The sequence below is a fragment of the Tursiops truncatus genome, chromosome 16 (genome assembly GCF_011762595.2).
Source record: "Tursiops truncatus isolate mTurTru1 chromosome 16, mTurTru1.mat.Y, whole genome shotgun sequence".
In the NCBI taxonomy this organism is placed as follows: Eukaryota; Metazoa; Chordata; class Mammalia; order Artiodactyla; family Delphinidae; genus Tursiops; species Tursiops truncatus.
The window spans coordinates 79078131-79103646 of record NC_047049.1 but is presented as its reverse complement, the minus strand read 5'-3'; the positions used below and the strand labels follow the sequence as shown (position 1 = coordinate 79103646).

The following is a 25516-nucleotide window of genomic DNA, read 5'->3' as shown; positions in this document are numbered from 1 at the left end:
GCTGCCAGCCTGGGTTTTAACTTTCTCCATCTGGATAAATCTATGGTCCATCTGTTTCCTGGATTCTAAAATTTTTTTACTGTCATAGCCATTCCCGTTCTCTGTCCATAAAGCTTGATGCAACTGTATCCCTTTACCATGTTAAGCAGAAGCCCCGCCCAGTGTCAGTAACTGACCAAGCCAGGCAGACACCTGGAGGGGGCAGGGGGTCAGACCAGGTGGGCTTTGTGCTCCGTGGCAAATTGGGTATCTTAACGCATCTTCTAAACCACTGAGGCTTCATCCGCCAGGCCCTGTTATTGCTAATGTGCTCAGATCCCATTTCTCTTGAAATTGGAAGAGACATTTGTTTACTTAAAATACAGTTAATTCAGTGGATGTGAGAAGAAGGCCCTGGGCCTCACACCTACCTTCACGGCGCTGAAGCAGAACACGTGCAGCACAGCTGCAGCGGAAGCACTCCGGGCCACGCTGTAAACGGCCGACAGCATCCCCGAAACAGCTGGAACACAAACGTCAAGAGTTCCCTTCTAGACTGGCAAGTCTCACGGTCAGTAAATGTTGTAAGACATGAAGTTTGTACATAAATCAACTATACTCCAGTAAAAATTTAAAAAAAAGAAGAAGAAATGAAGTTTGTAGCTTTCAAATGCAAAATGCCTGTGAAAGGGGCAAAAAATCAATCTACGGGGCAGTCAAAAAGCCCTGAGTGACTCTTAGTACAAGAAAGACACTGACCGTTACCTAACAACTCAGGAGGACCACAGATAGAAAGAACTTTTGATAACATTCTTGGAAGGCTGTGTGAACCAGTCAGTGTGGAGGTGGGGAGACCTTGTTGCTTACAGTTGGAAGCTGCTGGCCCCGGAAAGCTCAGGGATGGCAATTTCAACAGAAGAAAGGAGAGAGATGGAGATGGGGATGGAGATGGGGATGGAGATAGAGATGGGGACGGAGACGGAGATGGGGATGGAGACGGAGATGGGGATGGAGATGGAGACAGAGATAAGGACAGAGGGAGATGGATGATAGATAGATAGATAAAAAGAACAAGAAAGCACTCCTGTGTGTGTGAGTGTGTATCTGTGTGTCTGTGTGGGTACAAGGAGGTGGCAGCAGTAATTAATTGGCCTCTACGGTCTTGCGCCCTATGTACAGATTTCATGGAATCCTTACAGCAACACTATGAGATCAGCACGTTAGTCTCCATTTAGAGAAGAGTAACCTTTAAAGGTAAGCAATCTGATTAAAGTCTCCAAGTAAGCATTAGCTGAAGCTTTACCCACCTTGGTTGGAATCTAAAGCACACACCAAATGGAAGGACACAGGTCGCCTGTCTGTACAGGCCCGCACGCCACACACACTCACAATGTCACACGCACACGCTCCCAGACTAACTCAGACGTGTACATGCTCAAATACACACACGGCGCACACACTCACCTCCACTCACCCACATTCACACACAGTCACACATACGGCTTTTCCAAAGAACACTTAGAAGAGCCTTACACCTAGTGCAAAGCTCATGGAATTCTACGCTTCCCTGTTTTCCGCTTGTGTCAAGCTGGGTGGACCACTTTCAGTTTGGATGAAGGAATCTAGAAGGGCCCACCATCAACCTGACGGACCAGAGCTGAGGTCCTACAAAGGCTCAGAACAACCTAACTGTCCAGACCTCATTTCATGCCTGAGGCTACCTAGCCCTTATCTGAACTTCAGACTTTTTTACAGGACGAACAGAATGAACAAGACTTACCAGAACCTCCAAAAAACAGCATGTCAATTTGCTCCAAAAGATAGATGCAGAAAGTGTTGATCTGCGGGAAGAGCCCAAGGAGGGAGATTGCAGGGAAGCAATATAGAAATACTGGAAGTGAACAGACAAAATTGATGGTAAGCGTGCGGGAAAGGTGGCCGAGGTTCCCGCTGCAGTCCCACCTCCCTCCCCCTTTCAGCCCAGCCCACCCCGCCCAGGTCCTGGAGGCAATACGGCCTCCTCTCCCCTACCCGCTGGAGGAGGCTGGAGGTTGAGCCGCACAGGCCCGTGGAAATAATAAAGGCGCTGCTTTTGAGGAAGAGGCGGGCCTGGGACTGGGCAGACACATGGGGATGGTGGGCAGAGAGCAGATCCGCCTTCAGCTCGCAATGACAGACTTGGACTTACGGGAAATGAGATGGGAAGAGAGGACCAGGAAAATCACATGATCATGCGAGACCCAAGCACAGTTGTCAGAGGGGCTCTTCCTGCAAGGCTCCTTGCTTTGTGCTTCTATCACCTCCAGGGCTTGAGTTGCTGTGTGTGTTCTGTTCTAAATACCCGGTGGAGACTCAGGTTTCAGTCAGAACCTCAGACCCACAGAGCAGCAAGGGAGAGTGGGGATGAACTAAGAAATCCCACAGCCATGACGGTGCGACACTGAAGGGCCTGCTTGTCAGGTGGCGCACGTCACCTGGGAGGTGAAAGGGACCCTGCCTGACGAGAGGAGAACTGGCAGCTTCCCAAACCGTAACAATGCAATTGGATGAAACATCCATATGTTATAATTCAGTGTTTCACAGAGATCATTTGTTCAGGGAAATAACGCATCGTTGAGCTGCATTTTACAGCAATTTCCCCATCCTTCTCTTTCCCGATCCTATTTGAGTTGGGTTTCAGAGAAACACAGAAACTCCCATTAGTGGTACCACGGTACATCTGTCTACCTTCCTGTCTCAGTTTATTGGGTGGAAAGTCAATGAAGTTTGATACTGGTAAACCCTAATAAAACTAAGGAAATTTGATTTGAAATCTAAGACGCCTAAACATGGAACTATGTCCAAACCCCATGTATAAACTGCAGTGAAAAGGGCAGGTAGGGAGGATGGGGACCGCGTTTCAGCTATTTCTGAAAAACTGGAAACGCAAACTTTCCACAGTGAAATTGCAGGGATGAGAGTATTTACGTGTCCCATTCTCTGGCTAATCGTGGGTTAACCCCACTACAGTAAAATGGGGCAAACCCAACTACAACAATACCAAGAAACTGTTCCAACAATGTGTGGAAATAAAATTTTATGTAATGAACATGGCTATGATAAACGGGCCTTTGTTTGGGATTGGAGCCATATTTTGACACACATGGTGATTTTGTTGTAATGTTGTCTGTGGCAAGATTTTAACTATATGGTGAAAACCCAAAGCATCTGTGAGTAATACGTTTCTCAATCGAAGCCGGCAATAACAAGGGGGGGTCGGGGGAAGGAATGGGAGTTTGGGATTAGCAGATGCAAACTATTACATATAGGACGGATAAACAACGAGGTCCTACTGCAGAGCACAGGGAACTGTACTCAGTATCCTGTGATAAACCATCATGGAAAAGAATAGAAAAAGAATATACTGATATATATATGTTTAACTGAGTCACTTTGCTGTACAGAAGAAATTAACGTTGTAAATCAACTGTACTTCACTAAAGTTTAAAAAAAAACAAAGTCAGCAATAAGACACAAATACGGATCTGCTAGTCATAACTATATGACAATTTCTTTTTTCAGTTTTTATATGAAAGGAAAGATATAAGAAATAAACAGACACTTAATAGCAGGACATACAGTTTTGAGCATGAACATTTTAATTCATATGATTTTAAGCAAACTGACTAGTTCTCTTCTTAAGTTTGGGACTCAAAACCCAGCAATGAAGATTCGATGGTACGCTGCATTCGTCACGGGCATTAGTCCACATTCTCAAGTGTTGTGTGCAATGAAAACTACCAAAAACGAAGAACTACAGAGAAAAGTATGGGTGTGAAATAATGTAATAATGGTAGACAAATCCTGGAAACTGCAGCAAAACGTGGGTAAAGAAGTATTCTCTATAAGAAATACATTAGGCAATAAAACCCAAACTAATAAAGTGCAAAGAACCGGAACACGATGAATGATGCTGGGGGGAAATAAAATGGTACGAGACATGAGGAAGTCCTAACTGAAGACTCTCTGGTTGTGCCTGCAGAGCAGGAGCTAGACGACACGGCACAGGACGGACAGCAGTTGACGGGGAGCCCAGGGTCTAGGTCTCCCCCAGGATGAAGTACAGAGGAAAGCTCTCGTCTTTAGAGTCAGAGCTGCGCAGGTGGAATCAGAAGAAGGTGGAGGCCGCGTGAATGGCAGGGTGCAGCGCACGTGAATGAAGAAGCATCGGGAGGACGCCTAGAAAATTCCGCTTCAAGTTGCCGAAATGATTTTGTCCTTTTTTCCATAAGTAAAAAATCAAAAAGTCCCCGTGGTTGTTGGCAACTTTCCCTGTGAACAAAGACTTTTTTTCTCAGCATACTGCTGAGAGGGTCTGTAATTTTCTCTCACATCTTCCCTACTCTTCATGTTTCCTAATAATTACCATAAATGCAGAAACTTCTGGTACAGTTCCATTTCTTTCCAAGCACAATGCATAAATAAAAACATTGGAACTTGCTTCTTTCTTCCGTTATGTGAAGAGTAATATTCATTACTATATTTGCAGGTTGGGGCTTGGGGGAGGTAAGCAGAATTAAAATAACATGGAAGTAAAACCAAGACTCTGAACTTGGTATGACTGTATACGTTGTGTGTCTCCTACATGCCACATCTGTGTATTAGCACACTGTGCTGACACGGATTCCTGGGGCCAAGAGACAAGTCTTCACACAAGACACGGAAATGTGAGTCTCGGAGTGCAGGTGAGGGTCCATCTCAGTCGCTGGTTACAAAACCTCCACCATCTCCAGGGGTTCCATCCTTGAAGCCGCATTAGCGTAGGTAAGGGATTATGGTCCTAAAGACTAAAATAAAACATCAAACTCTCACATCTGAAAAAGGACCCATCACATCTGATAAAGAACCCATACAGGGCATGGAACCCTTCTACAAGCGATGGCTGTCTCATCTTGCCTGAGTTCTTCCCACGTCAGGGACCTTCTCGCATCACTAGGCAACCCACGGCCCTATTGGGCAGCTCTACGCCAAACCACAACACCAGTCTTCCAGTGAGCCGAAATCCACCCACCAGCCACTGGGACTAGTTACGACGGCTACACCAACAGAGAGCAACAGAGAACAAAATCCCTCCCACTTTGGCCTGGCAGCCTTTCAACCACCTACAGCCATCACATGCGCCTCTAGGACTCAAGCATTTCTCCTCTAGGCTGGACGCCCCCATTCCCTCGCCCCACGCGCAGACCCAGTGTAGCCCATGCGGCCACATTCCGCAGGGCACACTCTAGCTTTGCTACTGCTCCTCTTGAAATACGGTTCTAAGAACGGAAGACCTCTCGGCTTTCTCATCCAAAGGATGATTACAAAGCCAGTCTCGCTCATAGGCTTTTGCTGAAGTTACCCAAATGGAAAATAATAAAAAATTCAGCGCAGAGGTCAGCAAAGGAAATGAGCACTGACTAAGAAGGCCCTTCACTTTCCTCCTGGAGGAAAAAAAAAAATTTTTTTCCTTATAATGAAAGAGAAGTGATATTCTGAACATATATGAAAGATCATAAAAGGAAAATAAATTATGTAAGACTATCACCCTGAGTGTTTCTATTTCCTTAATTCACCCCTCAGCCTACAAAAGCAACTAGTCCCACCACTGACTTTGTCTTTCTTCTTGTGCCAATTTTATCCCCCAGATTCCTTGTCTCTTGTCACTGTGCTTTCTCCTCCTTCTATTGTTCTGTTATCTGATGTTCTCTTCTTGGATTACATAGGACAAAGAGCTTCTCCATCCTTCCCACCTGCTCAATGGCCACTGGACTCCTCTCCTACCCTTGGTTCACATTCAACCCCTTCCTCCCTGGGAGGAGAATAAGGCAGCAGACACCAGATCTTCCTGTCTCCCTTGCCCCTCCTCTTCCTCTGGTGCCTCTCTCCACTGTGGTACGTTGGTGGTCTGAGCAGAAACCAAGAGTGGCGGTGGGGAACAGAGATTATCACCCATAAGGCACAACTCCAGCCGCTATTCCACGTGCCCCAGCACCAGCCAGAGGAGAACCACTTCCTCCGCGAGACAGGCACAAGAGCGTCTTCAGACACATGATGGTAAGCAACCTCACACGCACTCAGTTCCTGTTTCTCTCTTGTGCTGGTCCTAACGATGGCTTTGACAATCTCCTCTTGAGTAAAATTTCTGGCTGGCAAGTAACAGATCTAGGGGGTGGTGTCTTTGGTAACTGTCCTTTATCAACTCATCTGGTCAATGGGATCAGATAATCACAAGTTAGCAGGTGTGGAAACCTCCGGATGTCATCACAAGAATTCTCAGAGCTTTGTCCGTCAAGTCTTCGGAGCTGCGGGCCCACAGTGGGGCAGCCTCTTCGCATAATAAAGATGATAATAGCTAATACCTGGTTAAAGGCACGTTTCTATGTGTTTAAATATACCAACTCATCTAAAATCTGCAACAATCTCCGTGGTGTGTACTATTTTTGTCCCCATATCACAGTTGAATTTTGCTCAAGGTCACACAACTAGTAAAGAAGCAGAGATGGAATTCAAACAGCCAGCCATCTGCCTCCGAAGCTGGGGCTCTACCCCATTATATTATGAAGGTCACTTGTGTACATGGAGCATTTTACATCAAACACTGCCTAGACCTTAAGGCAAGTAAAGTGCACCAATGGAAGGCTGGGTGACGGCACATCCAGGACTCCATCTGGACTGAGAACCATGTCCATTCACATGTCACCAGAGCATCTGTGCCGTGCAGATGGGGCTGTGGCTGCCACCCTAATGGCAAAATCGCCTCCACCCTAGGGAGCCCCACTGACGCCACACATCAGGCACCTCAGCCACCAGTCTTCAGATGTTATGGTGCTGCAGCTCCCTGCTCAGGGATATCAACATCCTTTAGAATAAGTCCCTCGTTGGATGCTTGGGGCTCTGCCTCCCAGGCCGTCTTCTGAGAGTGTGCAAGCCAAGAGAAAAAGTGCACATCTCTTGATCCAATAATAAAGAAAATGTATCCAACGAGGAATTCAAAAAATAACGGGGAGAAATACCCTCCCACCTCTATATTCTTCCCCACAACCCCCAAATGAACTCACCTATTAAGAAGTCCCTAGCCGACTGGAGAGAGCCTGGAGAGAAGAGCTTCAGGCCGTACACAATGTAAGTGGGAGGGTGCCTGGCTTTGGCCCCAGTATCAAGCAGCAAGATAAGGCCACACAGCACACAAAAATAGATTGGTCTGCTGTATGTTATGATTTGGTTGTGTCCCTAGAAAACAAACACAATTTCTGAATGGTACCTTTAATTTTGATTAAATAACAAAAGCCTCACAGTCAATCATTTATACCATATTATACAACTTACACCATATAACAATTCACCCCTCCCCCACCATAATTCATGCACACCAAACACCAAGGGAAAAAAAAAATACCCTGATGTTTACTCTGTCAAAGAAGAATAAGAATATCAAAAAGAATGTTATGTCTCTCAGACTCAGCAAGATTTACCTGAAAATGTAATTACCAGCCTTGGATAAAATCTCGATCTAATTCAATGCTTCCCCCACAGTGAAACTTCCATTTGTGTTGTTCATTTCAAGTGCCAAACTAATTTAAACCACTATTTGCTCTGCATGCTCTAAGCTGAGCTCCATTATTAACAAGAAATAGAATTACAAGTTGTAGGCTTCAATTTCCTTATGTCTTAGAAAGCAAGACAATACAGGTGCCAAATTATACCTGCAGAGACTGCACAAAATGTCTCAGTGTAGCACAGTGGAATAATCAATTTTTAAACATTTGCTATTTATCTGCATTGTCCTCTGAGGAGGACCAAAACCTTAACTGATTTCATCTTAACCTTCAAAATACTCTTAAGAGGCGAGCGGACACACTGTTTTATTCGTCTTCTGGAATGGATAGAAAAATTAAGGAAAAGCTATAACATCAACTTTCCAGGGCAAAAGTCAATGAAGAATTAATTTACATCTCACAAATCAATGCAAAATTCATAAGGTTCAAAAACACCAACAAAAATGAATTAGGGAGAGAATATTATTTGCAATTCATGAACTACTTTGAGTATAAAAAGTCAAGATGAAAGTGATACAAGTTTGATCACCTCACACCAGTCAGAATGGCCATCATCAAAAAATCTACAAACAACAAATGCTGGAGAGGGTGTGGAGAAAAGGGAACCCTCTTGCACTGTTGGTGGGAATGTAAATTGATACAGTCACTATGGAGAACAGTATGGAGGTTCCTTAAAAAACTAGAAATAGAACTACCATACGGCCCAGCAATCCCACTACTGGGCATATATCCTGAGAAAACCATAATTCAAAAAGAGTCATGTACCACAATGTTCATTGCAGCTCTATTTACAGTAGCCAGGACATGGAAGCAACCTAAGTGTCCATCAAGAGATGAATGGGTAAAGAAGATGTGGCACATATATACAATGGAATATTACTCAGCCATAAAAAGAAATGAAATTGAGTTATTTGTAGTGAGGTGGATGGACCCAGAGTCTGTCATACAGAGTGAAGTAAGTCAGAAAGAGAAAATCAAATACCGTATGCTAACACATATATATATGGAATCTAAAAAAAAAGAAAAAGAAAAAGGGTTCTGAAGAACCTAAGGGCAGGACAGGAATAAACACGCAGATGTAGAGAATGGACTTGAAGACATGGGGAGTGGGAAGGGTAAGCTGGGACGAAGAGAGAGGCGTGGACATATATACACTACCAAGTGTAAAATAGATAGCTAGTGGGAAGCGGCTGCATAGCACAGTGAGATAGGCTCGGTGCTTTGTGACCACGTAGAGAGGTGGGATAGGGAGGGTGGGAGGGAGACGCAAGAGGGAGGAGATATGGGGATATATGTATACGTATAGCTGATTCACTTTGTTATAAAGCAGAAACTAACACACCATTGTAAAGCAATTATACTCTCATAAAGATATTAGGGCTTCCCTGGTGGCGCGGTGGTTGCGAGTCAGCCTACCGATGCAGGGGACATGGGTTCGCGCCCCGGTCCGGGAGGATCCCACAGGCCGCGGAGCGGCTGGGCCCGCGAGCCATGGCCGCTGAGCCTGCGCGTCCGGAGCCTGTGCCCCGCAACGGGAGAGGCCACAACAGTGAGAGGCCCGCGTACCGCAAAAAAAAAAAAAAAAAAAAAAAAGTTAAAAAAATAAAATAAAAAGACTAGGAAATAAGTCAAAAAAAAGAAAGTGATACAAGTTTGCATATGAATTTTTAAAGTCACTGACTTGAACGTATTTAGAAATGCAATTTAAATTGCCACTGCCTCTATAATAGAAATAGTCTTATTCTGAGACCATCTTTTAATAGGAAGGAAAACACAGGCTGTCCATGGGGGCTGGCTATGTTTGGCCCTGAGTCCAGACTCAGTCTTAAAGGAATATTTTGTACTCTTATGAAATTTCCTTTTGAATCCAACTAGGTCATAGATTAATGGGTAAGGGGATACTTCCTCTGCATTAAAAAAAAAATTGAAACTAAAGCATAAGTGAAATCTTAATGCATTTCTTATCAAGTGAATAGCAAAATAAATTGCTTGGTATAGATAGCCACTTAGTATACAAATACGCAAGCATATGAGATCTTTCCTCAAACTGATACCATTTCAGAAATATAATTAAATAGCTACTTCCCACTTGCCCTGATCCTTTCTGCTACTAAAAGGTTAAAAATAACTTTTTCCAGGAATTGAAAGTGTATGGCTTTGAACAAATTTAAGATATCATCTTGGATCGTCCAAGTCAAACTTTATTTATTGGGCACGGGAATGCTTTCTTTTTATTTGTAATTTCTGAGACAAACCTTAAGGCTCCCTTAGAAACAGGCTGCCCTCACCATCATGCTGTCTTTGGGGTCTCCAAACCATTCTAAGCATATCGCTAATACATGGCATGTGAGTCACTTTTGTCTGTCTTGATTCCTAAGAACACCCACTAATAAAATTTCCCTCTTCTCCAGTTCCTTCTTTCACGTAGGATTCAATCATAAAACCTCCCAAGGATTCTTTTTTTTTCAATAGAAAAATTCCACTCGCTCCTCCAGGTGAAGTCTGATCACAACCTTCTAAAACTTGTCCAAGTGTTTCCCACCTGTTTTTTCACCTTCAAATGCCCTGGGGAAGCACTGCTGGTGTCTGCTCTGGGGCACCTTGCAGGCTGTTTTACAAAAGCTGGTCTACACATGCATTTGGGTCTCCCATTAACCCCACCTACATATACAATGTCACAGGCGGTGCTCTGGTCGCAGGGCAAGGAAAGGGTAAGGTGAGAGAATCTCTCCAAACCTACAGGTCCCCACCCGGAGAGCAGTGGTGCTTGTGGCTAGGGGACCAGGCCATTCTAACTGTCCTCTTACCAAGAGAGGGGGCTGGTCAGATGCTTCAAACTTGCTGCTGATAGATAAGTAGATAGATGGATGGATGGATAGATAGATTGATAGACAGATAGATAGATAGATAGATAGATAAATAGATAGATAGATATAGATGGATAGATAGACAGGGAGACAGAGCGATAAAAGGGTTTTGTTCTAAGGAAGATGGGGTGTCTGAACCCAGGGGCACTGAACCGAGGCCGTCAGCAACCAGGACGTGCCAGCCCATCCCATCTCTGCCATTTCCCGTGCCAGCGCCAGGCTTCGTGCAGATCCGAACTCTCTGCTTCTCAGCCCAGAGGGCAGAAAAGAGCTGCCTCACACCTGCCGAGTCTGCACAAGCTCCTGTCTGGCCGCACTCAGAGGTCAGCTGTTTCTGACAAGCTGCTGTAAGACAGCAAAGGCTAACATTTGTCCTGCTTTCCTGTGCCTCAGGCACTCTTCTACCCACTTTAAATATTCCACTCGCAGAAGTCCTACCATTACTCTCATTTTGCCAGGAGTAAACCGAGGCACACAGGCTTTGCAGTGCGGCCGAGCCAGGACTTGGATTCTACCCACTGGCTACTACCCACTGGCTCCCCAGACTGACCCAGACGGTGATTGCATTGGCCACTGGATCCTTCTAGGCCCAACACTCAACCTCACTCGGATCAAGTTCATTCGCAATCCTCATTCTTTAGACACATGACGTGAATGTTGCTCATGTGAAGTAAAGAGAGAGTGGCGGGGGGGGGAAATCATTCGTAATAGCTTCTCCTGGAAGGTGGAAGAGGGCTCCTACCAGGAGAGGGTGTAGAAAAATAACTACCTGCTGCTCTGTCCAGCCCCTCTGAGACATTATGTCTACCTACGTGGAACTCTCTTCACTCTAGTAAGGATTTGCTGTTTGCTTTAGCAATTCACCTGTTTATATTTAGAGTCACACTTTTTTAATTGAAGTATAGCTGATTTACAATATTGTGTTAGCTTCAGATATACAGCATAGTGATTTGTTTTCGGGTTTTTTTAATGCAGATTATATTCCATTATAGGTTATTGCAAGATATTCAATATAGTTCCCTGGGCTATAGAGTAAATCTTTGTGGCTTATCTATTGTATGTACAGTAGTTTGTATCTGTTAACCCCATAATTTATCCTTCCCCCCCTCTCCCTTTTGGTAACCGTAAGTTTGCTTTCTGTCTGTGAGTCTGTTTCTGATTTTTCTATAGATTCATTTGTATTATTTTTTAGATTCCACACATAAGTGAGATCATACAGTATTTGCCTTTCTCTGTCTGACTTATTTCACTAAGCATGGTATTCTCTAGGCCCATCCAAGTTGCTGCAGATGGCAATACTTCATTCTCTTTTTTTTTGCTGAGTATTATTCCATTGTTTCTATACACCACCTCTTCTTTATCTAATCATCTGTTGACGGGTACTTGGGCGGCTTCCATGTCTTGGCTATTATAATAGTACTGCTATGAACACTGGGGTGCGTGTAGCTTTTCTAATTAAAGGTTTCATTTTTTCTGGATGTATACCGAAAATTTTTAACTATACACTTCAGCTCCCCTTGTGTGTGGAGCAAAAGAAGGAGATCTGGGGACGGGAGCCCACTGCCCTAAGGAAGCTGAACCCCAGTAAAACCCTAGCCAGCAAGTATTCTGTGACCCACACCTGGTGGCATATATATACAGTGGACTATTACTCAACCACAGAAAAGAATGAAATAATGCCATTTGCAGCAACATGGATGGACTTAAGACATTATCATACGAAGTGAAGTAAGACAAACGTTGTATGATATTACTTATACCTGGAATCTAAGAAAATGATACAAATGAACTTATTTACAAAACAGAAACAGACTTACAGACAGAAAAACAAATGTATGGTTACCAAAGAGGAAAGGTGGGGAAGGGATACATTAGGAGTTTGGGATTAACAGATACATACCACTCTATATAAAACAGATAACCAACAAGGACCTACTGTAGAGCACAGGGAACTATACTTAATATCTTGTAACAACCTATAATGGGAAAGAGTCCGAAAAAGAATAGATATGTATATGTATAACCAAATCACTTTGCTGCACACCAGAAACTACCCCAACGCTGTAAATCAACTATACTTCAATTTCTAAAACTTTTTAGTGAAATTTTAAAAAAACCATTTCTCCGATAAACAGCACCTTAACCAGGTGTTCAAGGTCAACATCAAAAGTGGTTCAGTCACGTTGATTGTCCATAACCTCGAGAGGACAAGGAAAATGGCGCTTTCCTTCTGTGGTTCTCCTCCCCCATAACCCAGTTAAATCATCAGATGAGCCCCAGCTAAATCCCAACTGAGGGACAGTCTACAAAATCCCTGACCAATGCTCCTCAAAGCTGTCCAGGTTATCAAAAACCAAGGAAAACCTGAGGAACTGTCACAGCCAGGAGGAGCCTTAGGAGAGAGAATGACTAAATGTCAGGCAATGTCCTAGATGGAATCCTCAAAAAAAAAAATGGGGGGATATTACGTAAAAACGAAGGAAATCTGAGTGAAATACGGACTTCAGTTAATAATAATGTAACCACATTGCTTCTGTAGTTGTGACAACTGTAACATACTGATGGAAGAGGTTAATAATTGGGGACCTAGGGGTGGGCTTTGTGGAAACTGTACACTCAGTCCTCTGGATCCGCAGAGCAGAAGGAGAAAGGAAAGAAACCTTTACAGAGGACTGAATATTCCAGGTCCTGCACTGGGCACATTACATAGATTGTCCAACTCACTCATGACCAAATCCAGCTGAGGCTGTTATTATTATCCCCACTTTACTCACACAAAAATTATCAGCATTTGTCAAGTGCTCCCAGACTCTAGGCTGAGCCCTGGATGTACATTACCTTGTTTAATCCCCTTACAATCCTATTTTATTATTTCCTCTTTTACAGAGGAAAAACCTGAGATTCAGAGAAGTCACTTGACCGAGATGCTGTAGTTTGTACGTGGCGAGGCTGGATTCGAATCCCGAAACCCACAGGCTTCCAGTTACTCCGGTGTTTCCCAGGTGTGATCTGACATCAACTCCGCCATCAGCACGGGGTGGGGGAGTGTTAAAATGCAGGTTCCCAAGTGCTGCCCCAGCTGTCCTAACTCAGAATCCCTGCAGGGGCTGGGAGAGGCCCCGACACTGCCTCTGTGCCAGTGATGCTACTGGATTTTGCTTTCTGGGTTATCATTAGTGGATTCTGTTGGTTAGACCAGTGTATAAATCTGTGTAAGCCATGGAAGAGCCTCACTGCCTGTGACTAAGTTGCCAGTCTCTGATCCTCAGATTCCTTCCAGGAGCTACCCCCCATGCTCATTTTTTTAAGCTCTCCTAGACCTCTTTTCTTTTCCAATCAGACGCGTTTCTTTCAGGCCCAGGGTCAATGGTACCGTAACTATTAGCAGGCCAGTATTAATCTGCAACTCTATCTGAAGCACACAGAATGTTACGGAAAAAAAAAAATTTTTTTTTCATTGTGCTATCTTCAGGTTTTAACAACTTGCTCAAAATTTGCCACCTCTGTGCTCCTGGAAGGAAACAAAGGAGAAAGTCGGTCAATCACTCCAAGAACTGACTGCATTAACGGCCCTCCCTGGGAACGAACAAAGTAACGCAGTTTTGAAAAGCACTGGTTCATCTGCCAGCCCCTGAAGAATGAACCTTAGCCAGGGCTGGTGGCAGGCTTGAGCGCCAACTCTCTACCAGACTGGGTTCATTCTCTTGACCATCTCCTTTCTGAGGTTTTCTCATCTCTAAACAGTAAATCAGCCTCTAAACGCCTACATGGCGCAGCCACACTGCAGGAGGAACTATCTTATAGCTACCATATTTTCTTGCCTCATCAGAACAGTTAGAGAAATGCCAGCTCAAATCTGGGACTCATTCTACTCAGAAATCTGTGTAAGCAAATTAAGCACTGCCATAAACATAGTTTGATGTCTGACTGTGGCTTCTGTTGACAGTAAGAGAAGTCGTTTCTTCCTATCTCACTACGACATGCTTGCTCAGATAAAGGAAGGGCAGCTGCATTTAGTCCTCCAGGAACTGGATCAATAGAGACAATACGACTCCGACTTAGAGCAGGACCCAAGGGTCCTGCGAACAGTCATTACAGATCTACAGGGGTTGTGCAGCTGTACTTGCCATCCTCCTTGCCTAGCATGATTCCTGAAAGTACATGCAGGAAATGAACGTTTAACAGCACACAACACCCCTCCCCCAGGTCACCCAGAAAGACAGTGAGCCAAGCGCTGTCACTAGGAAGCGGGGCGTATTTACCACAGCAGGAGGACGCCCGTGTCGCATCGAGGGTGGGCTGGGACAGCACACCCCAGGGCTGTACGTCTCTGCGCTCACCACCTAACCCAGATTCCTGACCACAATCATAACGACACACCCGTGATAGCCTAATTATGCTGCTTCTGCTTATCTTGACATTCAGACTCTGGGATGAAAGAAGATGTATTAAACCAATTATGGGGAACGGAGGAATTTAACAAGATAGTAATGTATGCCAGGTGAGTGTCCAATGACAAGCTTTTCTTAATTACTGTGAGCGAAGCGTGAGCTATCGCAGATTTAAAAGCAGGTCCGAAATCACGGATATGACGTTTTTAAAGGCACAGTAGCGGGAAGGTCAAGTTTTCTTTCTTTGGAAGTGGTTTTCGGGGACCCCCAGGAGCTCACCAGGACAGAGGAAAGAAGGTTTCCCAAGGAGCTGGGACATCCACCAGGCAGTGGTCTCGGTGCACAGGCACGTGGCCAGGGTCCCAGTAGGGAGAGCGCCAGACCTGGAGCCGCAGCACCACCGGCGAAGGTGCAGCCGGGTCAGTGGACGCTACGTGTGCTTCCGAGCTCGTGGAAGACCGCCCAGGCACCAAGAGATCAGTGCTGGGGAGCCCAGAGTGTCAGATATGAAGGAGCCCCAAATGATGAGGGAAAAGGTAACAATACACTTGAAAATGTGGACGAGAAAGAGATCAGCTTCAGGTAAAAAGAATAATGATGCATGCTTACATACTGAGGTTTCTACCATCTATTAAGCGATTTCTCCATGCCAGGCGCTGTTTTAAGCCCGTTACTTGGATTACTGAATCCCCATAGGCATTTTTATTATCCTTATTTACACACAGGGAAGCTGAGGCATGCAGAGTACACATTTTGTTCAGGGTCCAATAATCAGACACAGGAACCAGAAAACGAACGCAGGCAGCCTGACTGCAGAGTCTGGGCTCACCGTCTTTCCCGACATGAGTCCAGGGCAGGTAGAAAAGGCCCTGCACACATCCTTGGTCCCCATCCTGTTCCGTCCCTGCCACCATCCCCACCACGCTCTCCGATCTAGCCTGAACTTGGCCACCATGCATTACTATTTCTATTTATATATTCAATATACATGGATATTGATATGCACGTCGCCTTTTGAATCTAGTTTGCCCATTCCCCTAGCTTCAACGCAAGCAGAGCGGACAAGCTACTCGCCCGTGGTTGGACACTTACGTGGATTGGCGAGGCGGGGTCAGGCTGAACGCTCTAGAACACAAATGAGAAGTGTCTGTGTCATCATCTCATGATTTCAAGGCTACGTTAGTGATGGTAAGAATTAGATGTGCTCTTGCCTTTAACAGGGAGTACTGGCAGCTGGCCATGACGAGGCAGAAGAGAAGCACCCACATGTCTTTGCAAAAGCCTCGGTTCAGTGTCAGAAATCCGAGCAGGGAAACCAGGACAATCAGTAAAACTGCCAACACGTTTTCCTTGACATCTTCAGTTCTGGGCAAAATAAACAAATTAAAAACGGAGGGAATAAAAGGTAAGGCTGTCTGGTTTTAAACAGAGAATACCTGCATGCTTCTAAAAAGACTGGCCACAAGGGAGTACTTACCCCAAGCATGCCTTTATATTTGGTAACAAGATTTTAAGGTTTCCTTCTTCCTTTCCTTCGTCCTGTGTTTTATATTTTTAAAAATCCATATTTAACTCCCACTTTCTGTTATTGAAGTAAATGAAATATAATCCAATTGGGTGTCCTTGGTCACTCAACTGGGTTTACTGGGAGAAGACCATTAATTCCTCCATCCACAACCGTGAAATGTGAAGGAGCTTCACTGACTCTGCTAAATGGGGGAAGGGTTGCGTGGCAATCCCTTCCAGATACAGTCTCCGTGGCCGGAATTTCCCGCTCAGTTTCAGAAGCCAGGAGAGCTCCAGCCGGAGGGCTGACGTGCAGAGGGTGCGACTGAAAGTATGTCGTGACCACAGCCTCACGGGGTGGTTTTCTCTTGGGGGGCTCCACTTGAGAGGTGCAGGGTAGAGAGGTGAGCTCATCAGCTGTGGGCTGTTATCAGTGGATGTGCAAAGGGACAAGAAAGGGAGTTTTAAGATGCTGATGCAAAGGGGCTAACGCTGGATCATGGGGAGGCAATAAGGGCTGCTAGTGGGAGGAAGTGGATGCATCGAAGTGCAAAAGAGGACGGGGTAACACTGGAGGGAGGTGGAGGGGCCGGGAAGGTTGAACGGAGGCTGGGATGATGATGTCAGGGGTGGAAGCCTTCTGTGGGGGGACGAGATGCAGGGTGGAGTTACGGCAAGGAGCACCCGAAATGAAGTTAAGGGAGGATGGCGTGGACCACAAGGTCGAGAGTTCAGATGAGTCACTCACAAGAATTCTGAGTACATTTCTTACCTCACCAATGTTTGCACATGTACATATTGTTTTGGGGTTGTTTTTTTTTCTGGCCGTGTCGCATGTGGGAATCTTAGGTCCCCAACCAAGGATTGAACCCACGTCCCCTGCAGTGGAAGCGTGGAGTCCTAACCACTGGACGACCAGGGAAGTCCCCATATTAGTCTTTCCCATTCAATTATGATCATTTTTAGACAGGGACAACTGGCTACTTCATCCCTGGGATGTTCAGGCATTCCTGAACATTCTATTTTTAATTAATAGACATTATTTTAAAGAGCAGTTTTAGATTTCAAAAAAAATTGAGGGGAAAGTACGAAGAGTTCCCACATAGCCCCTCCCCCCAAACACACCCACCCTCCCCCACCATCAACATCCCCGACTAGGGTGCTACATGTGTTATAACTGAGGAACCAACACGGACAAATCATTATCAAGTAAAGCCCATAGTCTACATTATGGTTCATTCTTGGTGGTGGACATTCTGTGGGGTTAGACAATGGTATAATGATATGTATCTGCCATTACAGTATCCTACAGAGTATTTTCACTGCCCTAAAAATCCTCTGCGCTCTGCCTATTCATCCATCCTTCCTCTCTAACCCCTGGTAACCACTCATCTTTTTACCGTCTCCATAGTTCTGCCCTTTCCAGATTCCACGGTGGAATCATACAGAATGTAACCTTTTCAGATTAGCTTCTTTCACTTAGTAATACACACTGAAGGTCCCTCCGTGTCTTTTCATGGTTTGATAGCACCTTTCTTTCTATTGCTGAATAATATTGCACTGTATGGACATACCACAGTTTCTTTATCCATTCACCTATCAAAGACATCTTGGTTGCTTCCAAGTGTTGGCAATTATGAATAAAGCAGACTTCCCTGATGGTGCAGTGGTTAAGAATCCACCTGCCGGGGCTTCCCTGGTGGCGCAGTGGTTGAGAGTCTGCCTGCCAATGCAGGGGACACGGGTTCGTGCCCCGGTCCGGGAAGATCCCACATGCCGCGGAGCGGCTGGGCCCATGAGCCATGGCTGCTGAGCCTGCGCGTCCGGAGCCTGTGCTCCGCAACAGGAGAGGCCACAACAGTGAGAGGCCCGCGTACCGCAAAAAAAAAAAAAAACGAATCCACCTGCCAATGCAGGGGACACGGGTTCGAGCCCTGGTCCGGGAAGATCCCACATGCCTCAGAGCAACTAAGCCCGTGCGCCACAACTACGGAGCCTGCGCTCTAGAGGCCGAGAGCCACAACTACTGAGCCCATGTGCCGCAACTACTGAAGCCCACGTGCCTAGAGCCGGTGCTCCGCAACAAGAGAAGCCACTGCAACGAGAAGCCTGCGCACCACAATGAAGAATAGCCCCCGCTTGCTGCAACTAGAAAACGCCCGCACGCAGCAATGAAGACCCAACACAGCCATAAATAAATAAATAAATATCAAACTTATGAAAAAAATTATGAATAAAGTATCCATAAACATTTGTGTGCAGGTTTTTGTGTGGACATAAGGAGCGTGATTGCTGGGTCAAATGGTACTAGTATGTTTAGTTTGGAAGAAAGTGCCAAGCTGTCTTCCAAAGTGGCTGAACCATTTTGCAATCCCACCAGCAATGAAATGAGAGTCCCTATTGCTCCACACCCTTTGGTGTTATCAGTGTTTCGGATTTGGCCATTTTAACAGGCGTGTAGTGGCATCTCATCATTGTTTTAGTTCATAATTCCCTAATGATATATGATGTGGAGCATTTTTTCACACGTTTATTTGCCATCTGTATATCTTCTTGGGTGAGGTATCTGTTCATATCTTTTGCCCATTTTTTAATCAGACAATCATATAGAATTGAGAAGTATAGAAATGTGAAGAACTCAGATATTAAGATGCTCATGTGGAATATTTTTAAAAATATCGGGGGGGCAATACATATTTGGTGAAAAGGGAAATTTTCTACAATGCACTTTTTATAGAGCTAAATGTATTTGTTAGCTCAGGTCCATAAAATACATTATGTATTCTTCAGTGTGCTCATAACGTTTTGATGTGTCTACCTAAAACAATATAAAGACTTAGGAAATAAAACAAAACAAAAATTTCAATTAGAAAAACCAAACCTCTGGGACTTCACTGGTGGCCTAGTGGTTAAGACTCTGCAATCCCACGCAGGGGGCCCGGGTTCAATCCCTGGTCAGAGAACTAGATCCCGCATGCCGCAACAAAGATCCTGGCGTGGCCAAATAAATTAAAAAAAAAAAAAAAATTTTCTTTCCTATTTAAAGGGAAAGAATAAAGTTCCTGAAAAGTATTGTTTTCCCAGATTCTCCTCCACCAGGACTCCATTCCTCTGCCCTCAGCCTCTCCACCATCACTCCCCCCCACCCACATTTCCTTGTATATCAATATGAAATATTGGGTTAAGAAGTTTGCTCACTGGACAAGGAGTGTCATGATTAGGGCTTTACTTTAGAAAGATTTATGTTGCAGAGGTTAACAAGATGCACTGAAGGGGAAAGGATAAATAATACTCCCAGAGAGAAGTAAGGAAGGCCTGGGAAAGTGACACAGCTGGAGAACTGGAAAGGACACGTGACTTTCAGACACAGTACAGAACGAGGCAGAAAGGACCCTGTGACTGAATGGATTATCTACATTGAAAGATGGGTTGAAAGAATAAAGACGATTCCAAGATTTCAATCTGGGGGAAGAGGATCTTAATGGCAGAAATGGGGAAGGGGAGCTGCTTCGCTAAGGGAAGTCGATTCATTTGTTCACGTAATAAAAGGGCTTGGCACTGCTCTGGGTGCTGGGAACACATCAGTGAATGAAAATCATGAAGTTTCCTTTCCAGTGGGCAGTGACATAAAATAAGTAATGCACACAAAATGAGTACATGATATAGTACCTGAAGATGATTAGTGCAATAGAAAAACGAATAGAACAAGGTGAGAGGAGCTACGACTGTCCGGGCAGGGAGCTGATGGAATTTTAAACAGGAACGTCAGGCTAAGACTCACTGAGAAAAGACACTTAAAAGACCAAAGGGTTGGTCGTGTAGGTATCTAAGGAGAGAGTGCTCCAGGTGGAGGGAACAGCCAGTGCAAAGGTCTTCAGGCTGGAAGAGGGCTTGGCGTGGTGCAGAATAGGAAGGCCAGCCTCACTCTGTTGTGTTAAGAAGAGTGTACAGGGAGATGCTGGTGGGAATGTGAATTGGTGCAGCCATTATGGAGAACAGTTCCCTATGGAGGTTTCTCAAAAAAACTAAAAATAGAGTTACTATACGATCGAGCAAACCCACTCCTGGGCATTTACCCAGACAAAACTCTAATTCAGAAATATACATGCACCAAAATGTTCATTGCAGCACTAGTTACAATAGCCGAGACATGGAAGCAACCTAAACGAACATCGACAGATGAATGGATAAATAAGATGTGGTACATATATGCAATGGAGTACTACTCAGCCATAAAAAAGAATGAGATAATGCCATGTGCAGCAACATGGATGGACCTAGAGATGATCATACTAAGTGAAGTAAGTCAGATAGAGAAAGATAAATATCACATGATATCACTTATATGTGGAATCTAAAAAAAATGATACAAATAAACTCATAGACAGAAAAAACAAACTTATGGCTACGAAAGAGGAAGAGGGGAATAAATTGAGTATGAGATTAACAGATACATACTACTATATATAAAATAAACAACAAGGACCTACTGTATAGCACAGGGAACTATATTCAATACCCTGTGATAAACCATAATGGAAAAGAATCTGAAAAAATAGATATATGTATAACTGAGTCACTTTGCAGTATAGCAGAAATTAACACAACATTGTGAATCAACTATACTTCGATAAAATTTTTTAAAAAAAGAATAGCGTACAGGGAGAATGGGTTTGAGCGGGAGATGCTCTTGCAGTAACTCAGATGGGAGATGAAAGCAGCTCAGACAAGGGTGGCTACATTGAAGGTGGAAGGTGCAGCAGACACATGTGAAGGAGCAGGAAACATCATTTCCTATGAGAAGTTGAATGTGGGTGTGAAAGGATGACACCAAGATTTTTAACCTGAGAACCTGGAAGGATAGGTCTGTCATCAGCTGAGGTGGGGGAGACTGAAGATGGAGCAGACTTGGGATAAGGCAGAGATGAAGAGCTGTTTCGACTCTGAAACATGATCTCCGATCATGAGATGTCAATCCCGTAGTTAGAGACACAAGTCGAGAATTGGGGCAATAGGTCCAAGTTGGAGACAGAAATCTGACAGTCACCGGCGGATCGATGGGATTCAAAAGCCATGAGACTAAATGCAATCACTAAAGAAAAGAGGGTAGAAAAAGCAAGAGCTGTGCAGCTCCTAAAGACACCAACGGAAGTGGTTACCTGCAAAGGTGACCAGGAAGGAGCGACCCAACAAGGCAGAAGGAAAACCAAGAGAGGGCTGAGCCCTGAGAGCCCAGACAAGAAAGTAAACCACGACGGAGGGTCTAGCGACCTGAACGACAGGGTCAACAGTGACCTGGACCAGGGCAGGCTCCATGGAGTCCCGGGATCAGAGGAGGCTGAATGCAATGGGTTTATGAGAAAATGGGAGAAGAGGAACTGGAAAAAGCATAGGTAACGCTCCAAGGAGCTCTGCTGCAAGGGAGCCTGGACAGCAGCTGGGGGGAAAGTGGTCGAGAGGATTTGTAAGGATGGGAAATACGAGAGCACGTCCTCGCCATGACAGTGATGATAGTGAGTTTCCCCCTACTTGTCACGTGGCTAGCTCCCTGCCCTATTTCATATCTGTGTATCCTCAGATAAGCCTTCTGCAGCCACCTGTCCTGACATCCGTGTCTCTCCTCCCCCAGGTTCCGTGTCTTCCGTGGCACCCAGTACCATTTGCTGTCTCAAATCCCACCTCCCCCAGTGGAGTCGGGCTCCCTTAGTGCAGAGACTGTGTCTGTTTCATTCACCGCCCTATACGCAGGGTTCTGTATAGAGCCTAGCGTGGAGCAGGTGCTTCAATTTTTGCTTTATTTTTAAAATGTGTTGAATGAATGAATACATGAATGAAATGATGCTCAGACAGGCAGCTTTTTTAGATGCCAACCTGATAAACTAATTAAATGAAAAGGAAACCTAGGTGTTTTGCAAGATGGGGTAATGGCAGAAGAGAAAAGAAGAGAAAATGAGAAAGGAAAACAAAGACAAGTCTGAAAATATCTGAACAGAATGGATGGCAAACTGAAGGCAAACAGAAGAGGCTGCAATCACAGAAACCCATGACGCTACTACGATCAGAGGATATGGAGACCCGTTCAAGGAAGATCAGCCTGAATTCCAGCGGAAAGCTGAGAAACATCGAGCAGAAGGCCTTAACCTGTGGGAGTCCAGAGCAGTGACTAGTCCGATTTCAGTGCCTGTTATTCACCAATTTCTTCCACTTCCTGCCAACCCTCGCAGTTTGTTTTTTATTATGCATACGTTTTCTTTCTAAGCTTTCATTTGGCAAATTCAACTTCTCATCCACCTGTGACTTTAAATACCCGCGATGAATATCTAATGTAATTTATGTGCCTTTTCAAATGACGATATAGCTTTCATTGTCAAAAATGTAAAATCTATCGTGTGAATCCCTGTTTTTTTTAAATTTATTTATTTATTTATTTTTGGCTGTGTTGGGTCTTTGTTGCTGCGCGCGGGCTTTCTCTAGTTGCGGCGAGAGGGGGATACTCTTCATTGTGGTGCACGGGCTTCTCATTGCGGTGGCTTCTCTTGTTGTGGAGCTCGGGCTCTAGGTGTGTGGGCTTCAGTAGTTGTGGCTCACAGGCTCAGTAGCTGTGGCTCATGAGTTCTAGAGTGCAGGCTCAGTAGTTGCAGCGCACGGGCTTAGTTGCTCCGCGGCATGTGGGATCCTCCTGGACCAGGTCTGGAACCCGTGTCCCCTGCATTGGCAGGTGGATTCTTAACCACTGCGCCACCAGGGAAGCCCAGTAATTTCTTTTTAAATGAGTATTTCCAAAAAACTGCCTCATTTAACAGACTGGATTATCCTGAATTATTTTAGTTAAATACGAAGTCTTTGTCTTAAGTGTGTGCCCCTTGGGTAACACAGTGTTGTTAGAAAAACCATTATAACTCCATTCCCTGCCTCGTAGGTCCTGAAATTTACTGTTGTAATTGTGCATGACCATAGTTTTTCAGTACGTGATCATACCATTTAAGACATCACTATAACAAGTAGTCCCTGGGGGACCAACTACAGCAAAGCAGACAGCCAGTCCTCCCACTGCCCCGCTGGCTGGCTTTTTTTTTTTAACATCCTTATTGGAGTATAGCCAGGACATGGAAGCAACCTAAGTGTCCATCGAAAGATGAATGGATAAAGAAGATGTGGCACATATATACAATGGAATATTACTCAGCCATAAAAAGAAACAAAATCGAGTTATGTGTAGTGAGGTGGATGGACCTAGAGTCTGTCATACAGAGTGAAGTAAGTCAGAAAGAGAAAAACAAACACCGTATGCTAACACATATATATGGAATCTAAAAAAAAAAACAAAAAACAAAGATGGTTCTGAAGAACCTCGGGGCAGGACGGGAATAAAGGTGCAGACGTAGAGAATGCACTGGCTGGCATTTAACGGTGAAACTCAGCATTTGCTGATGACACCGTTAGTAACGGCATCACACATTCCCAAACCCACAGCCTTTGAAGGCCACAGTGCGGTCCTCTGTGTATCTTGAGGTGGGGATAAGTCCCCTACCTGGCCCCAACTCCATCACGCCTTAGCCAACCTGACCCCCCAGCCTCTGCTTCCACCTCCCCACCCAGTACCCTCAGCTCCCACAGCGTTACATCTTGAGGAGCAGTGGTGGGGAAGAGTAACGGGGTTTAAAGGAAAGATCAGGATATCCTGAAATTACAGGATAGAGAGAAGAAGAACCCAAGTCATGAAAGGAAAGGGCCAGACATCACCACCCCAGCCACCTGGTGTTCCTCCTCTCCTCCCCACACCACAGCCAGGCACCCAGGCCCTGTCCTGCGTACAGGAGCCGCAGGTCCTCCTACAAAAATTGGCAGGCCGTGAGCAGACCAAGGCATAATACGGACCCCAAAGCTAACCTTAAGGCTAAACCCTTTTACCCAGTTCTCCTAGCTCCCATTGTAATCGCTCAATGACAATTTCTTCAGTTGTCAAGATCTCACTGCTTTGACTCTGGGTGTGCAGCACAAAGGGTGGACACCTTGAAAATGCCCCCAGAGAACCTCAGCCTGCAGCCAAATTCCTTGCTATCAGCACGTGAGCGCAAGCCGCCACACGCCCCTCGTGTCTTTCACCCGTACGCGTGCGTGCCCGGCAGCTTACCGATCAAGTAACGCCAGCAAGGTAAGGCGATCATACCAGACCTTAATCCACTTGCCAGGGAAGATGATAAACTTGTAGAACTGCTCTCGGTTAAATTTTCCTTGTGTGGAAGAACAGGAAGAGTCTTCTAGATCCTGACTCAGATGCTTTTAGAGGCCGAAAGAAAAAACAGAGAGAGGGTCTCACATTGACATGTTATTGTCATAAATAAACCTCCTGATTTAAAAGTACTAAAAGCAGATGTTCAAATTCTGAAATGGAAACCAACACAGTTCATAAAAAATGAGTACCCTAAGAAAAGGATGATAATCAACAGAAAAGGTCGTTTTTTTCAGTTCTTTTTTTGTACCAAAGTACACTTGATTTACAATGTTGTGTTAGTTTCAGGTGTACAGCAAAGTGATTCAGTTATATATATATATTCTTTTTCAGATTCTTTTCCCTTATAGGTTATTACAAAATATTGAGTATAGTTCCCTGTGCTATTCAGTAGATCCTTGTTGGAGAAAAGGTCTTTTTTGCCAACTCACTTCAATTTCATTATAATGTAACATTAAAATTATGCTACACATATCAAAATACTGCTGTCAGGCCAAGAAACTGCCATGAAAATAATTCTTACGAAAGATCAGAATTCAGCAAAAGATCTTAAATGACTTAATTTTTGAAAGGTATGTTATTTAATGTAATGCTGAGATAAATATTTAAATTTTACTATAAGTAAAAATATTTTCATTGACGATATGTAGGTCCTCAGTGAAGCTCAATACAAGAAAAAATAAAATATTTATAGAAAAAGTATAAGCCAATAAAACAGAAACAAATGGGGGAATTTAATCGCAGATTGAAAACATTTTCACCCCAAATTCATCTCTGATTGGCTCTAATCCAATGGAGAGGAACTCAGTTTTGAAAAATATTAGTCTTCATTCATTTGCTGAACAAATACTTAATGAGCCCCAGCCCCCTGTACATCTTCTATTTCTGTCTCTTTTTTTTGATAATTGTGGTTAAAAAAATATATAATGTAAAATTCACCATCTTGACCATTTTGTAAGTATA

General features: G+C 44.5%; 1 protein-coding gene across 1 annotated transcript in view; it reads right to left on the bottom strand.

The window, feature by feature from the left end:
• PCNX2 (pecanex 2) overlaps positions 1-25516 on the bottom strand; it is a 272196-nt gene that overhangs the window by 187316 nt on the left and 59364 nt on the right. Inside the window, exons 10-15 of the mRNA XM_019941562.3 lie at positions 24455-24600; positions 16026-16179; positions 15907-15939; positions 7059-7230; positions 1760-1870; positions 411-502 (exon numbers count right to left, since the gene is read on the bottom strand). Of these exons, the coding sequence (XP_019797121.2) occupies positions 411-502; positions 1760-1870; positions 7059-7230; positions 15907-15939; positions 16026-16179; positions 24455-24600 (708 nt within the window). The remainder of the gene's footprint in view (positions 1-410; positions 503-1759; positions 1871-7058; positions 7231-15906; positions 15940-16025; positions 16180-24454; positions 24601-25516) is intronic.